Here is a 17,350-nt window from a genome sequence, read left to right as displayed (position 1 = left end):
GTTGTAAAGACAAACATGAGTGGTGGCAGCGATGACAGGAAGCTGTCATCACTGAATGGTCTGCAGGACAGATCCAGGGCAGCAGCTCAGGCAGCAACACTTTAGAGTTTTACAGCTGGGTCTATTGGCAGCTGTTAAAGTTTATGGGGTTGAACGGAGCTCCGTCAGTGGGATGTTGTTGTCGAGGAGGACAGAGTTGATAAACTAGGACTAAAGACTAAGTTACATTCTGAAATATGTAAGTTCATTTAAAGAGTTAGAAAAACAATTCGACAATATATTAATATTAGTATCTCTGTTATTTATCCTTCAATGTTTAATCAGTAATTTCACCAAATTTCTGTATCTAACACAAATAATGTGCAGAGTGTGAAACAACATTTCGTTGACATGTTTAACAAACCCTTTTCCTAAACACAGCACTTTTTTTTCATTCTGGAATAACTTGTTTCAATCAGATTGACACAGCACTCAGCTACAGGAACGTTGTCTACCCAGAAGCCCTGGCTTTGCACTTGACGTACTTTTGGTGAAGGGAGCGGCGGGGCTGACCTGAACTGTCAAAATAAGAAAGCAGCAGTTTTGACAATATTTGGGGAACTGAGAATCAATCAAACTGGTTCTGTAGAGACAACACCAAACACTGACCTTTGAAATTTAGCTGAGTCTTTAAGTTACACTTTGAAATTCATATTCATCTGAACAGTGGTAATGAGATTATTTAATTAGGTCATAATCAGGATTAGATTTCAGTCATGACCAAAACAGGAGTCAGGGCCTGTTTTATATAATGACTTAATAAAGTCTTAGTCAAAAAGTAATTTGTTCTTGTTGATATTAGAATGTGAGGACCAGTGTTTGACCTTTGACACAGCTAATTCTCCAGCTACCTTATTTTGTAAGGTTGGAATTAGAATTAGGATTAGGATTAGGATTAGGATTAGGATTAGGTTTTTTAGTTTTCACTCGTGATAATCCCCTCAGGGGAATTATTCTCAGATTTACCCCCGTCCATAAAACACCCCTGTAATTAACCTCAGGTATACAGACGTGATAGACTGCTGTTGGACAGTAGCCGTTGCCAGGGTTGCCAATCAAACAGCAGTGTTTTCATTAAAGGTCTGATCCTTCAACCACTGTTACTGTGAGGGTTCACATAAGGTCAGGAATTTAAAGCTACATTTCTTTTCTCACTTGATAAACCAACTCATTGACTGAGTCATTGGTCGAGACCAGATGTCAGAAGTCAAAGGATCAGACCAGTCATATTATAGGTCAGTCTTTATCAAGTGTCTCCCTAGTCCCAGTGTCCACAGGAAGGTCAGACAGGTCTCTGTCCATGGATTTGGTCTGGTCAATAATGCAACGTAAAAGAACTGCATGAAGTAATGAGGCCACATCTGAACGAAAAGAACTGCATGAAGTAATGAGGCCAGACCTTCTCTGAACATAAACGTTTGAGACCGTAGTGTGTCTCCAGACAGAGTCAAAGAGTGAATGGACTGATTGTTCGTCACTCTTTAATTAATGGACTCTCACCATCTGTTTACAACCGGGCACACACACACACACACACACACACAGGGCAGTTGTTTGTAATCAGCTCAGTAACAGAAGATTGCAGATATTGAAACCCTCCAGCATTCAAACAGTGATGTCACAGTAACCACTGAGGCTCCACGCTGTCTTCAGGGCCAGGAGGCCAAACATGTGCGGACCAAAAGCCTGACCCGCGTGAAGACGTGGCCTGTGTCCACTTTGAACACCAAACATACAACCAGTGGTGATGTCACTGGTTCATACTGGACCGGGCTGCCTCAGTACATATTGTCCCAGTAGATGACAGCACATGCTGTTGTCACCAGTACAGGGCGCTATACAACGGGGGGTCGAGATTTTCCAACAGCTTGAGTGGAGATGATCCGCCCACACAGTCAGTGAGTACTGGACAATGTGGTGCTCACAGTCTGAAGAACAACACTGATTAAGATCTTAGACACAGTTTTACAGTATTTTTATCAAACCATGCACAAAGAAGATTTTGTTTTAATATTTTATCAATATGGAGCTTTTTTTTTACCTTTGGTCACACTGCAGGCAAATGAGCAAAAAAGTGATTTTATGAAGTCCAACCACGGCCGCTTTCAAATGTGATTTTAAGTTGGACATCCCACATGTATATATATACATATATCTATAAATAAATAAATATATATATATATATATATATGAGCCCTGCACCAATGGTACATGGATGTACAGTATGTGCTGCTACCAGTGTGTACTTTCCATTGATTTCACTTGAACAAATCCTAAAGATCGTTGCTGCACTTTGTGCTGATCTCCTGATGACGGCCTCCAACGTTCTCCTCTGCTGTTTGATGATATCTGAGGGAATAAATGGAGGAAAAAAGACTCCAGTAAAGTGACGGCTCCTCTCTTACTACAGCACAGCTCCTCCCCACCTTTAATCTCCCCTCTCCTCCTCTGTCTCCTCCTCCTGTCATGACAAACACTTTCTGTGCTCGACTACACACAGATGATTCCTGGAGGTGCTGCATCTGGACCAGCCATCCGTCAGGCTGAGGCTCATGTAGTGAGCTGCACTGCCTCTCTGTCTCACATACTGTACAGTATCTCCTGCAGAGGAAGAACCTACACACTGTCGTTTTCTGACTGATTCTGTTTCACATCCTCTTATTTCATTTTTCTCTTCACCAAATGCCTCATTATTGAACAACGAAGGAAAGGAAAACCATAGTTAGAATATAAAACCATGCATTATTATGATTAATAATAATAATAATAATAAAAGTCCTGGTGGAAATTCACAGTGTGAATCTTTGCAGCCCACACAGGCTGTAACAGGAGGCTCCATTAAGTATGTGGTTCCGCTGGGGCTCAAACCCACGACCTTCTGCATGTAAGGCAAGTGTGATAACTGCTACACTATGGAACCAATTTCCAGTGAACAATTAACATATTCCCCAATCAGCATGTTTTGATGACGACAGTAATACTGCGTATGAAGTTTTCAGTGTTAGTATTCAGTTTAATGACGGTCCTTTAACAGTCGGAGTCCGCAGCCCGTGCACAGCACTCTCAGAATTGGATTTAAGAGCCATGACTGTTTGGTCAGTTTGGAAAACAAGGTCACAGATTTGGTCCACATGACAACATGACGTGAAACCTCACACATGGCCCGTGCAAAAAGGTCAAAGGTCCACTTGTGACCCAGAAGCCACAGGTTGCACGGTTGCCCCCCCCCCCCCCCATTTAGTTAAGAAAACACTATCCTTCCTGTAGCTGTCGTACTGAGAAGCTGATCCTCCAGCCACGTTTCTGTGGAAAAGGCTGAAGGATGATAAATATATCTGACATGTACCATAAAATCAATTAGATTTATGAAGCAGTAATAGACTGTAGGTGGATAAGCTGTGTACACAGTCCATAAGAGTACTGCAAGTACAATTAACCCACTTTTCACCATGTGATGGAAAGCATACTTTATAGTTTCTGCACACTCACAGATTATAATTGATCATCAGAGACTGAATGTGTGCAGTGATCTGGTTTGATTTTTAATGGATGGAAGCTCGGGGGTGGGGTGAGGGGGGTTCACAGCTGCGGGCCTGTGAAATGTAAGATTTCAGAATAAGAGGAACAGAAAATCTTCTCACGCCTCGTGTCATTTCTCCCCTTTTTGTCAATGTGTGTGTGTGTGTGAGAGTGTGTGGCCGTTGCATTGAAATAGAGAAAATTGTTGGGCAGAACAGACGCAGGGAGGGTCCAGTCGTCTGTTCCTCCCTCTCTCCTACTTCCTACAGCTGTGTGTGTCCATGGGAGGGTACTGTAGAGTGGACGGGGCATTAAAAGAGGAAGGAAGGCCAATAATATTCTCACACTCCAGCAGTGCATTTATCTCTCTCACACACACACACACACACACACACACAGGTTCTCTCTCTCGTGCATGGATTTGGTTGGACGCCTCTCAGCGTTTTTTACCACCTGAGTGACTGAGTCACTTCTCACCTAGTGGCTGACTCCGACATTAGCGCTTTCACTCTGGTCAGTCTGCCCAGCGTTGGGTTTTGTGCAGTGATGACTGAGCTCAGGATAGCTAAGAATGTGTTATTGGATGGACTCGGCAGTCCGCCCAGTAGGCCTTACCTCAAGAGACGGTGCTTCAGCGACGTGAGTATATTCTTTTTTTTTTTTACTTTCTTGTGGTGAGGCTGTGAACAGTCACTCAAGTTGTAGTTGCTGTTTGGTTCGGCAGGGCAGCTCTGTACAGTACAGTACACTACAGTACAGTACAGTACAGTACAGTACAGTACAGTAGTTGTAGTAGTAGTTACGTCTGATGTGATGCACAGTGGCTCAGTGTATGAGTCTCAGTCTGTTTTATTTTGAAAAGTAACAACTGACTGTTTGTTCCTTGAAAAGCATGTGTTCACATTCTGTTGTATTTAAAAACAAATCATATTGTCAGTTTTATTTTGATTCTCAGCCCAGATGTCTCTGTGGTTTGTGTGTGTGCGTGTGTGTGTGTGTGTGTGCGTGTGGAAAAGGGCAAAGTTGTTCCTGTTTGTTTTGGAACATGGCACGGGTTATTTTCTCATTCAACATGAGACCAAGGCTGCACCTTGGGTTTTATTAGGTCACAGTCAGGTGTGTGTGTGTGTGTGTGTGTGTGTGTGTGTGTGTATCTGAGCCTACCTTTTATGAGGAGTGTCATGTGTAGGTGCGGGTTAACAAGTGTGCTATAGTGTGTGTGCACGATGCACGTTTACGACTGCCTGTGTTTGGAGTTTGGAGCAGTGACCCTCTGTGACTGTAGGCTGTCAGGTGGAACACCCGCTGGACACCGCCGTCCATTTACATTCAGTTATCTTACAGTAATGTGTTGTTGCACCATGAGACTGTACCACTGCTCATTTCCTCTGTGTATTTTTGTTTGGAGTATCACATTTTGGTAGGATGTAATCAGAGTACTATTCACCAAGAGTATATCTGACACAAAACAGTAGCATTTAAAGCAATTAGCATTGACTCGTCATTCTATTTTAAACTTTGTCCATCCTTATAATATGTCACATGACACGAACTATATCAAGAGTTAAAAACGTCACAGGAGACAAAAACCTTGGCTCGATATAAAAGACAGAATCATTCTTGTCCTCCTGTTGACATCTGCAGCATTTTGTACCCTGCTAACAGAGGATGCTAACGAAGGCAGCAGAGAAGCAGTGCTGGGACTGAGAAGAGTTAAACCTGAGGCCCAGGCTGACGTTCCGTCATTACTTCCAAAGTTTACTGATGAAAGGAGCAGCTTGTGTGCGTTCACAGTCAAAAAAAAACTGAAGTGTTTCCGTACCCTCAGTTCAGACGCTGTCCCACTTGGTGGGCTACTCGACTCCACTCACTGAACCAAAACACAGGCGGCAGCCTCATTTCAAAGGCTCCTACAGATGTGTCCTTCCAGACACAGCTTATCCCAGAAATGACTGCCTAACAGATGTCGCTTTGAAATCAATTCAGGGCAAAAAGCATTGACAAATGTTGTTGGTGAAGAAAGAAACAGTAGGCGTTCAAGAAAAAAAAAAAGATTTTCTGGATTTTCTCATGTCATGAGCCATCAGTGAAGGTTAGAACACAGAAGTCAAATGATCTGTCGATCAGACAGTGGCTAAATAAAAATGTCTCCATACTGCATACTGTCCACCCTGTCCCACACACACCTAAGAGACGGCTGTAATTCACCTGCTGCTCCACAGTCAGATGAGCTGTTGGCTGTAGCAACAGACTGAAGCACCATGGGGCTGGAGGCTCATTTTCCCTGCGGAGTTACTTGTTGACAGTGTTTTTGTCAGTGTGGTGGAACGACTCTCCTGCTGCTGAGTGAGGCAGCAGTGAGAGGGATATCAAGTGAGTTGGCCGAGGCGTCAGGGAGTGCAGGCAGAGTGAGCAGAGGAAATTAGTGGAGGAGGAAGAGCACGGCAACACATTTTGACAACTGTGTCTCTCTTTTTTGGATCAACTCTCTCCCCCAGACGTCCGACCTGTTTGCCATGATTGAGAGGATGCAGGTACAGTAAACGTTCTCCTGAGTAGACTTCCTGCCGACCTGTTCATTTTTCCTAATCAGACTAAATTAAACGTCGTCCCCTGAATGCCTCGCTTTTTCACTTTTGAATTAAAACATTTACTCTTCTTGCCATGAACTAATGTTTATCTGCTTGCTGTGATATTGTAATATTTGTGTCACTACAACACTACTGTGTGTGTTTTCTGCTCGTCGACCGTCAGTTCTTTCATCTGCAGCAGTGACTCCCCGAGGCTGCCTCTACAACCATATGATTCTGAAAGTGCTGAACAGAGACTTTCTGTTTGCTCTTCACTGATGCTGGTATTCTCTGCATCATCAGATGTGGGAAATGTTCTGGTTCTTTATATTTGTTTTTTTTTTTCCTCGAGTCCTTTGTAAAAGGTGCTTTTCACAAGAAAAAACTCACGAGACACATTCACATCAAACAAACCCCCTCTCCTTTGGGTGTGAATGAGTTGTACACTCTTTATTCAGACTTCATGCCACGTGGGTCAATTTGAAAATCATGTGTGAAGATTCCACCTTTTAAACTTCTTCTATGTTCTGTGCTTTAGCTCTAAATTTGGTGACCAGATTGTGGGTCACAAGCTTTATTTTTGTTTTCTCAATACCCTCACTGTGATGATGTATTAGTGATGGACAATGATTGATTACTTTTAATGTGATTAATCGTAAAATTGCTTGCAACTAATTACAGTCAATCACATGACCAAGCATAAATTCCTGATTTTTTTATTTAGAAAGTTATACTGTATGAACAAATGTGTACTGTGGAAAATAAGAAACTTTAAAGTTGATTTGCTGGCATAAGTAATGTGATTGCGTTCGAGTGATATTCCAAACTTTAAGTGAATGGCAAAAAGTATAAATGTGAACAATAACGTCTTTGTTGTGCTAACAAAAACCTTTAGTTCTGTTAAATGCACCTTTTTCTCTATTTTTTTTTTGTTCCGGTTCATGTGAGTGCTGAGGTCTTAGGCCCGCCCAAATCCTCTCATTGGCAGAGTGCTGGATGTGCATTCAGAGCCAGTGAGTACTGGACTTTTGAAACAATGATAAAACCATAATAGAAAAATGTGCCTAAATGCAGGGCTTTCCACTAACACACACAGACCTGTCAGCCGTAGTACATAAGTAACCATTGAAGTGGTCGGCTGGACTCAGCTGTGTCGTCGGTTATATGGGCAGCAGCCGGCATTTGTGCAGTTTAAAAATATGTTGTTAATCAACTGATGCTAACATGAAAGTGAAAAAAAAAATTTTATTTTCTGTATTTGTTCTTATGCGTTTCAAAATCCCAGAAGAAAGCGTTGCAAATGATATAAGACAATTCAACAAAGAGAATCGAAGAGCTGCAGAAAAATAACGAGGATGTTTTTGTTAACCTTAAAAACTTCCTCTGAAATTTGACCAATCTTTAAATCACCTCTTTTGAATAGTTGGTATTTAAGAAGTCGACAGAATTAGCAGAAAAATAGTTAAATGATTTCTGTAGCATGGCTTTAATCACCCTTTTGATGTTCTAATAGGCTTCTACTGATCTGCTTTGTTGCGCTGCAGTCTTTCTCTTATCCTTACTTCCTCATTCTGCTTCCCATCTGCTGATGGAGCTCGTCTTATGTAAACATGTCCTATCATTACAGGAGATTATTCCTCTTTTCTACAGCTCGGGAGAATACTACGCCGCCTGACAAACCCAGAACGTTCTGTGTGATTGTTTGTTGTTCAGCAGATATCGCACTTCGTCCAACGATCAGATCGTGATCGTGTGACTTTCTCTTTTCCTCACAGAGTTCCAGAATGGATGAGCAGAGATGCCCCCTGCCTCCTCCCCTTAAAGTGAGTCTAAAGTCTGCATTTGGTCTCGTCCATAAACCACAGTCTGGTGAATCATCCATAATAGAAAATGTAGAAACCTTAGCTTATCAGCCTCCAGACAGCCACCGAGGATCGCACCTACTGGGATGGGAATTTGATAGGAACTATATGGCTGCAAAGATCCTCTTCTGTCTGCTACACGCTAATGCATTTACAATCTAAATGGAACGCCTCGGTATCAGGTCTGGGCGTAATTCTAGAGGAGCTAAACAGTCGATTGAAATCACAAACATAAGGACGCTAAAACATCAACGAATCCGTTGAGGGTTTGAAGAAAGACAGGCTGCTGGATGTCGACATTCCAAACTATATTAGGTTCAATATGTGAAAGCAGGAGTTTATCTTTGTCATAAAATAAGGTCTTAATAAAATGATAATAATAATAAAATATACTATTAGACTGCACGGTGAACAGTGGTTAGTACTTTTGCCTTACAGAAAAAAGGTTACCAGTTTGATCGCTGAATCAGTTTGCATGTTCCCCATTTGTGGTTGTTGGTTCCTATTTACAGTTAGTTTGAGCAAAAATAAGCATGAATAGAGTATGTACAGTATGGCCCTGTGATGGACTGGTGAATGGCCCACGGTTTAACCCCCGCCCCACTTGTTGAGTGCTAGAATGCGGCTGTGGAAAAGATACAAAATTGTTAAAAATGTTGTATTATGATTTTAACCAAAATAACTCGCTTGATAATTTAAGAATTATGTTTAATCTGAATATTGTTGTGTCACCACTGACTTTGACCGGTTGTTCATTTCCTCCCTGCAGACAGAGGAGGACTACATCCCTTACCCCAGCGTTCATGAGGTAAAGACTAACACAAAGTCCATGCAGTTTATAGAAGTTAAAAAAACAACTCATTTTGATGGAGGTGTCAAACATTAACACTGGTCAACTGGACCGGCAGGTTCTGGGTCGCTGCAGCCCCTTCCCACTCATCCTGCTGCCTCAGTTTGGTGGGTACTGGATCGAGGGAACCAATCATGAGCCTAAAGACCCCCCAGATACTGATCAGCCCCCCTGCCCTACCACCCAAATCAAACTGGAGACAAACAACACTGCCAAGACCTACAGGAAGACCTTTGTGGGCAAGGTGAGGCTCGTTACCAAAACTAAACAAGAGATTTTTAGACTATTATTTCTGGAAAGTACAGCTTGAACACATTTATAGCCACCTGTTTTTCAAGCAACATATGGTTTTATTTCAGCTGCTGGATAAACATGCTGATTAACTCTCTGTTGATAAACCTTTATATTTTGATTACTGGGAGTGTTTATTTACCTTTATTTATATTTTAGATATATTTTTTACAACTGTACCAGAACGCAGCTGGCAGACCTGTTTTATATTCTGTGCACAAAGAGCATGTATCATACAGCAGCAGTCACTGAGCGTCGATGCCTTATGTAACAGAATCAATTGTTCTTATGTTTGATGCATAGACAGTAAATGTGGAACGGACTGAGTCATCGCTTTTCCATGCTACGTTTGTAGTTCGTGGGTTTAAAGGCAAGCTGCCTTGGTAGGAAGCCTGAAAAATCCAGCCACTCCTGAATATATTTATAACATCGCTGTCGCTATTTTCCAATGATTTAATTATCTAAACAACTAGTTTTTGTTTAGTTATAAAACAGAAATGTTCTTCAATATATTTTCAGTTTCAAATGTATTGAGGGTTTTTTACATTCCCTCCTCAGTACTTTTAACTACTTCAGTTTTACATTCATCTCGTGACAAGTGACTGTTTAAACTGTAATTTCCCCTTGGATTGTGTTTCTTAAAAGTGTCTGTCTGAACCACATTAGCATCATCTAGAAACCGACTTCATCTGTTACATTGAATATATTTCCATAAAGAATGAAAGTCTCTGGTTGGAGTACAGAGCCTTGTGGGATTCCACACATTATATTTCCAGGATACAAATCTGCATCTTTAATTTTTACTAACTGAATCATTTGTTTTAGACAATGAACGGTTTTCATTAAATCTAGCGAAGCTGTCGGGTGTTAGTGTGCTTTAGTCACAATATTGACAACAACAGTATATCTTCTGTGGTTTGATTCGTTACAGTGTGTGAGTTTGTGTCATTCAATAAAAGCATTTTCTCTCTTATCTCTGTCCAGGAACACTTTAATTATTACACCATGGATGCTGCCCTGGGCCACTTAGTCTTCTCTATGAAATACGATGTCATCGGGGATCAAGAGCATCTGTGCCTGATGCTTCGGTAACATTCTCTTTTATTTTATCTTTGACCTCTTTTCTCTCCCACTTGTGCTTCTCCACTCTCTGTCCTCCCCTGTGTTTGTCACAACCCTCCTCCTTTGTAATATCCTTTCCAATTATTATTTGCTTTATGCTCCTTTGCCTTTTTATTGTTTCTCCTTTTCTGTATATGACTCAAGCTTGGCTTCAAATCACTGTGAAATCCAGGGCGCTCTCAAACAGAACCAATCCTTATAAGTTATTTTCACACATGAATCGACAGCTTTGTGTTGAATTTTTTTTTGTCTCTGCTGAAGAACGACTTCTCCCAGTCATCATATGTTGTCACTGTGAAAATATTCTGAGCCAGGTTGTACTGCTCTATAGCAACGTGGATGTGTTTTAGTAGCTTTTTATACAATAATATGCAAACATTTATGGTCACTATTGTCTAAATAATACTATAATATACAGTATTTGTTCAAACTAAACTGAACATTAATTTGCCAACATCTGAATGTTGGCAAATTAATGTCCATGGTCTAAGGTCCAACTCTATAATAGGACAGTTTTAAAGGTCCTTTTAACACAATCAGACCACAGCTAAATGCTGTTTCTGCATCACTGGAAAAAGATTCATCTCAACAAATGCAAACAGACACTTTAAAATTCCACTATAATGGGTTTCCACTTCAGAGAATTTTGGCAGCTTTTCCCCGACTGACTGATTAACATAAATCCTCTCTTCCTTGGTACTCTCTGTAGACAGACAGAACCAGTGAGGCGGAACACAATGGCTCACATCACCTGTGTGTTAATGTGAACAGCGGAGAGTCTGGTTTTTGTGTGTTATAATACGACTGCATGGATGACGAGGTGAATGTGTCGCAGAGTAACTCCCACACGAGAGTCTGCCCTTGTTCAGAGCCACTGTTGGACCCCCAGTCCATGTTTGAAGTATCTAGGGAAGTTCTACATCCATCGTCGTAATTTTGTAGTTTAAATGAAAACTATTTTTGTTTATTAGCACAAAAGACACTAACAAAACAAAGGATGTGGTTAGCTACCTCCCTTACCAGAAAGATAAGGAACTTTCTAGTGTCTAGTTTCCATTTACCCACACTTTACTTGCTCGGTGTGAAACCTGGTCCTGTTTAGTCAAACAGAACACTGATATACCAACAGGAATTAAAGAAAGACACAAGAAGATCTTTTTTTTTTAATTCCTAGTTTACATAGCAATCTGCTGCCACCCAGTGGAAGAGTATTTAATTTTACTACTTGCCATGAACAAAGACAAAATATTTTCAGTGACTAAATAATAATTTTCAAATCTATTAATTTAAATGATGTACTTTTCTTGGGCACACTTGATGATCTCTCATGGTGGTTGGGAATCACTGAGAGAGACCATTTCAGTCTGGATGTTTTTTCCAATCAGCACCTTCAGTCTGAGGTGAAACTGCATCCAATCACAGTTGAGTCAGAGCAGAGAAAAGCCAATCACAGGGCCAGTAAACATGTCACCTTCTCAGTGTTGTTTGTCATAGAGCAGAAGAGTCATTTGTGTCACATTTGCAGTCATCACTGTAACCATTTGGTCCGAGAACACCATGTGTCGAGGACATTATTCTCCCGGGTTTTGAAAACTTTTTTTTTTGGAGAGGACAAAAAATTGACTTTTTAAACTTTGCTTTTTCAGCACAAAAATAAAAACCTACCATGACATCATTCCTATTTCCTGCCTTACTGAGTTCCCTAATGTGGTCCAGATGGCCAAGGTAGGCAGCTGTCATCAGCCATATGTTCTTGAACTGTTGACATATTTTAAAAAAAGTAAAACTGAATGCACTGAATTTATATTTCTTTTCACCTCTAGCTTGTGTGTGAAGAAGTCAACGTGGACAGGTTTTACCCAGTCCTTTACCCAAAGGTAGTGAAAACTACAGCATTACCAGATTTACTACAACACCAACAAGACACATGTAAATACTTTGTTTTTTCTTCGCCGCCTCAGGCATCCAGGCTCATCATCGCCTTTGATGAACATGTCATAAACAACAACTTTAAGTTTGGAGTTATTTATCAAAAGTTTGGTCAGGTGAGTGACTTTTACAGATGGAACTCAGAGGTTTTTTTCCTTCTTTAATAACAAGTGTCGTTCAAACTAATCTTCAGACGACAGAGGAGGAGCTCTTTGGAAACATGGAGGAAAGTCCAGCCTTTGTGGAATTCCTGGAGATTCTGGGCCACAAGATTGAGCTCCACGACTTTAAAGGGTTTGGACTCTTTTTTTTTTTTTTTCAATTGTATTTCTTTGAACTGTCACATTGGATTTCACACCTGTGGTTCAGCGGCTTTTTGATTTTCTGCACCTTGATGCTAAGATGAGTTTCGGCTCAAATTTTTAAATTATATTTAATTTATTTACGAGTCCACTCACATTGTATAATGAGATCTACTTTACCCAGGAGGAAATGGGCTTTAGTGTTTTGAGAAAATAAAAGGAATGTCTAGGTTAAGTAATTAGTGTGTAATAATCAATCAGAATGCTTCAGCCCAGATATTTTTTATGTGCTGCACTTTATTTAAACCTGATTATATTCATCAAAGTGGAAGAATGCAGTTGTTTATGATCGTGTGTGGTGTTTTTAATCATCATTGTAAAACGATTGTAATGCTATGTTAATGATAATTAGTTAAAAATCAGTGCTTATTTTTCCATCAATTACTAGACGTATCAGGCGACCCCCTGGTGGAAAGACACTGCAATACTGCATAGCATGCTCAGCCCAGATAAAATATATGTCACACACATGAAATGGCTGTCTCTTTAGACTGATTACATTGATTGACTTACTTTATTTTAACATAACAAAATGACCCTTAAGGTGGTAATGTTGGGATGTTGATTCATTTCTTCCATACTGTTAATCAACTGAAACATATTCAAATGTGTTTACGAGACAACCTCTGAGGAAGACAGGAACTCACCATTCAAACACATCAAGGTAGAACTAGGTCTGGTTGTCTGAATATAAAAAAAAACTTGAAGAATACAACGTCTGGTTTCCATGGTTTGCAGCTGAAGGTTTATAGAAACATTTTTTGTGCAGCAGGATTCTGTCAGAAGACAGTTGTGTCCTCAGCTGATCAGAGTCCGTTATAAACGACTTCCTGAAAAAAGGTTCAGCCTCAAAGGTTCAGAGTGAGTGAGTGAGCAGAGGAAGTGCCCTCGGCATTTGCTCAGTGATGGATGAGCAGGAAGACGCAGGCTGCTCTGAGATCACACACTTTGGTTCTGACAGCACTTTAATTTTCCTCCTCGTGTTTCTCTTTTCTAAGTCCTGGAGTTTTTGGGGGGTTTTCTTTTAACTCATACTCTTGCCTTTTTGGTGAACTCTCTCCTGTCTACTTTTCTCTTCCAGGTTTCGGGGGGGACTGGATGTCACACATGGGCAGACTGGCACAGAATCTATCTACACACATTTCCATAATAAGGAGATCATGTTCCATGTGTCAACCAAGCTGCCGTATACAGAGGGAGACTCACAACAGGTACCAGGACACTGTATTGATTCACCACCAGAATATCTTTTTGGATGAATCCATCCATCCATCCATCCATCCATCCATCCATCCATCCATCCATACCATGTAACACTGGCTGTAAGTGAAGCCCTTTGTTCCCCTGCAGTCAGTATGATTCTATGAGTGAAGTCATCACACACCAAAGCTGACACTTCAGAGATGCAAACATTAGTACTGGAACCCTGACAGAGTCAACTCAGCATAATGTGCCTCCTTTAAGTCGTTTTATGTAATCTAAAGTAATAATATAACATAAAAACTCAGCAGATCCTGGAGGATGTTGTTCCAGCTGTTCCATTACCCTCGTCGAGCATGTTCTCCGAGGTCGAGGCTATAAAGTACAGTGACTGCACGCTGTAAAGAACACAGAACAGACCGGAGTTAATCCCAGAATAAACATTTGAACGGTAAAGAGCAGAGCACTAAGATTTACAGTAGGCGTCGTAAAACCGTCGGTCGTGCCATGAGCACACAGCGGCTCACCTCCGGGGACGACCAACGGCGGCTGCAGCAGCTTCCACTCCACAGCTCAACAGGTGTGACGAGGTCCTGTGAAACGGCTGCTCATAACCATCCATAAACCTCCCTGTGAGTGATGAAGGGTGATCAACCTGTACTGCAGGAGGCTAGAGTGTGACTCAGCCTTAAACCCAAAAAGCAGCATCACCCAAATTCATATTGTTTATTTTTTATTTTAAGAGTTTTTTACTAAGTGGCCAAGTATTTTTTTTTCCTTATTTAATGTCACCAAAGTAATGATGTGGTAACAAAGATTTATATTTCAGGGAAACAGGAAGCAGCTTCTTTTGCTTGATAATTCAGGCCAATTCATATTAATGCAGTAGTTGGATGTCGGCCGCTCTGTCCTCGATGACCTCTATTTACCTTGAAGGACGTTGGCCGCAGGTTTGCAGTATTTTGACAGTTTAAATATCTGTGCTTTTCTGTAGTTTTTAATATTTATGTATTGAACATAAGTACTTGAACCAACAGACAGAAGTCAACATCCATGTATGTATCTATGTCCAATTGTCCACCTTATTGAGGTTATTATTATTATTAGCTTTTTTTCTAAGATGAATTATCAAGTAAAACATAACCAGTTGGAACTTTTTGACTTACAATAATAATTCATGTACTGTCCCTTTCAGGAGAGACCACAGTCAGTCTGTCTCACAGTAAAGCTCAGTGAAGAAAACTGTCTTCATGAAGGTCAGTTGATGGAAAGTCTGTCTGTTGTTCATTTGTGATCCACAGCTGCAGAGGAAACGACACATAGGCAATGACATCGTCGCCATCGTGTTCCAGGAGGAAAACACACCGTTCGTTCCTGACATGATCCAGTCCAACTTCCTGCACGCCTACGTGGTGGTGCAGGTGGAGAACGCCTGCACAGACAATGTCACCTACAAGGTGCGTTCTGAGGAGCGTGGGTTCTATATAAAGACTTGTCTTTGTGACAGTCCAAACGTGTCCCTCTGTGTGACTCCCTGACTCCACGCCAACCTGCTGTCTTCGTCCTCAGGTTTCAGTGACAGCGAGAGATGATGTACCTTTTTTTGGCCCAGCCCTGCCTGACCCTGCCATTTTTAAAAAGGTCAGCAGTCAAACAAATTCCTGAAGGAAATGTCCCTTCACGCTCCTGCATCATGAACCTGCTCCCACTTTGTTACCTTCTCACTGTTAGGGCCCGGAGTTCCGTGAATTCCTTTTCACAAAGCTGATCAATGCAGAGTACGCTTGTTACAAGGCTGAGAAGTTCGCCAAGCTGGAGGTGAGAAGATTTTTTTTCTCTCTGTGTAAAACTTGTGACAAGCGTTTGTGGCTGTGGCACTGACTACTGTAGCAACAGTACAGACAAATGTGTTTACAGTGTGAATGGGTTCATGTGTGTGTGTTTGTGCTTGCATTTATTTACCTCCCTGTTGGATAATATTCACCAACGGTCATTCTTCCTTTATATCCACTCATTCATCGATTCATCCATCCACCAATTTAACCATCCATCCATCTATTTCCTATAATTCCATCAAACCATTCCTCAATCTACCCTTTGTCGATCCATCCTTCCATTGATCCATCCATCTACTCCCATCCATCCACCAATCTACATGTTCTTATATTCTTTCTGTTTTTATCTGCTACAGTAAAACCTTGTCTCTTATTGACTGTCATGTTGTCTCATTCGTTTTTCGGAAACACCTTCATATGCAGTGAATTATTGTGCAGTCAGACCTAATTGTGCTGGTTGTTGTTGTTGTTGCTGTTGTTGTTGTTGTTGTTGTTGCCAGGAGCGCACCCGTTCTGCTCTTCTGGAGACTCTATATGAGGAGCTGCACGTCAACAGCCAGGCCATGATGGGCCTCGGTGGAGATGAAGATAAGCTGGAGAACGGAGGTGGCGGAGGAGGTGGAGGCTTTTTTGAATCCTTTAAGGTACAGCTTTGTTCCTTATCTGCTGAGACATTGGCTGTTAATCCGCAAATGCATTAGTAAGAATGGTGCCGAGTGCCGACCCCCCTCCCTCCTCCTCCCACGCACACACACCCCCGTCCGCACACCCCTTCCTTCCTCCTCCCTGTTCCTTGTCCTGTGTCTTGGCTGGGATTCTGGGTATTCAGATGTTACTAAAATAAAGCTCTGAGATGTTCCCTCATCAACACGGAGCAGTGGTGCAGTGTTTTACCCTCAGTCGTCCACTCTGACCACATCTGACCCCCTGATGGTGTGGCTGTGATGGCCGTTATATTTTTATATAAAAGGCTCTTTGCTCCGACTGAGAGAGTGAGAGCGCCATCAGTGATCTCTGAGGACTGAAGCTCAGCCACTGAGGCTCAGCAGTAGAAGCTGTGATTGTGTGTGTCTGACAAACGGCTTAATGACCCTTCATTAGGACGCTGATGATGCGGTCTGCATGTTTCCCAGTGGACATCGCTCCCCTGCTATTTGTCTGTTCCTTGTGTAACTTTTCAGCAGCCCAGCGAGTGCCTTTAACTGACTAGATCTAAGACTTCACACAGAGAAATGTATTTGATCTTTTTCTCCTACATGAAGACCATCCTATTGCCTCCTTCTGTGCCTCTTATTTGACTCTACAGCACATGAAATCCCACCTTTTCATCCTCTCCGTCTGTAGATTAGTTCCACTTTCTGTCTGTGTTATAATCTGTTCACTGTTCCGTGTGTCCTGTCTCTGACTGAAAACTATCTACAGAATCTGTCCCTTGGAGAAAACTGATTTAGAATTTGACCTGCACTGCCCCTTTGTGTAAAAAAAAAAGATCCATCATAATATGTTAAAAATGCAACTGAAATGGGACCTCGATAAAACCCCACAGGTTCTCATTAAATTGTTTTTATTATGAACGTCTTATATTCAAAGAGCCAAAAAGATTTGGATGGTTTAAAAACTTTAAAATGGGTCGACAAATATTACAGAAGAAACACATCAACATTTCACACTGACGTGAACCTCAACGTGAACCGTAACTTAATGAAGGTTAATCATCCAATAATACACATTTTTTTCTTTTTTTCCTTAATCCAACCCAAAATGTCATTTT

General features: G+C 41.3%; 1 protein-coding gene across 9 annotated transcripts in view; it reads left to right on the top strand.

The window, feature by feature from the left end:
- Positions 1-17,350, top strand: part of rap1gapb (RAP1 GTPase activating protein b) — a 61,104-nt gene that overhangs the window by 35,806 nt on the left and 7,948 nt on the right. For 5 of the 9 annotated variants that reach the window (XM_008320934.3, XM_025059856.1, XM_025059855.1 and 2 more), the window contains 13 exons: positions 7,904-7,951; positions 8,760-8,798; positions 8,899-9,084; positions 10,116-10,219; positions 11,900-11,978; positions 12,077-12,130; positions 12,215-12,298; positions 12,376-12,476; positions 13,626-13,755; positions 15,046-15,201; positions 15,314-15,385; positions 15,476-15,562; positions 16,080-16,223. In XM_008320934.3, coding sequence (XP_008319156.1) covers positions 7,913-7,951; positions 8,760-8,798; positions 8,899-9,084; positions 10,116-10,219; positions 11,900-11,978; positions 12,077-12,130; positions 12,215-12,298; positions 12,376-12,476; positions 13,626-13,755; positions 15,046-15,201; positions 15,314-15,385; positions 15,476-15,562; positions 16,080-16,223 — 1,275 coding nt within the window. In that variant the 5' untranslated portion in view covers positions 7,904-7,912. Of the gene's footprint in view, positions 1-3,629; positions 4,198-4,278; positions 7,142-7,903; positions 7,952-8,759; positions 8,799-8,898; positions 9,085-10,115; positions 10,220-11,899; positions 11,979-12,076; positions 12,131-12,214; positions 12,299-12,375; positions 12,477-13,625; positions 13,756-15,045; positions 15,202-15,313; positions 15,386-15,475; positions 15,563-16,079; positions 16,224-17,350 lie in introns of those variants that run through there. The other 4 variants (XM_008320935.3, XM_017036757.2, XM_025059857.1 and 1 more) reach the window with 3 other exon arrangements.

This window comes from Cynoglossus semilaevis, chromosome 11, assembly GCF_000523025.1.
Source record: "Cynoglossus semilaevis isolate Cse_v1.0 chromosome 11, Cse_v1.0, whole genome shotgun sequence".
Taxonomy (NCBI): Eukaryota; Metazoa; Chordata; class Actinopteri; order Pleuronectiformes; family Cynoglossidae; genus Cynoglossus; species Cynoglossus semilaevis.
Note: the sequence above shows the minus strand (reverse complement) of the source record. Positions and strands in the feature narration are given on the sequence as shown.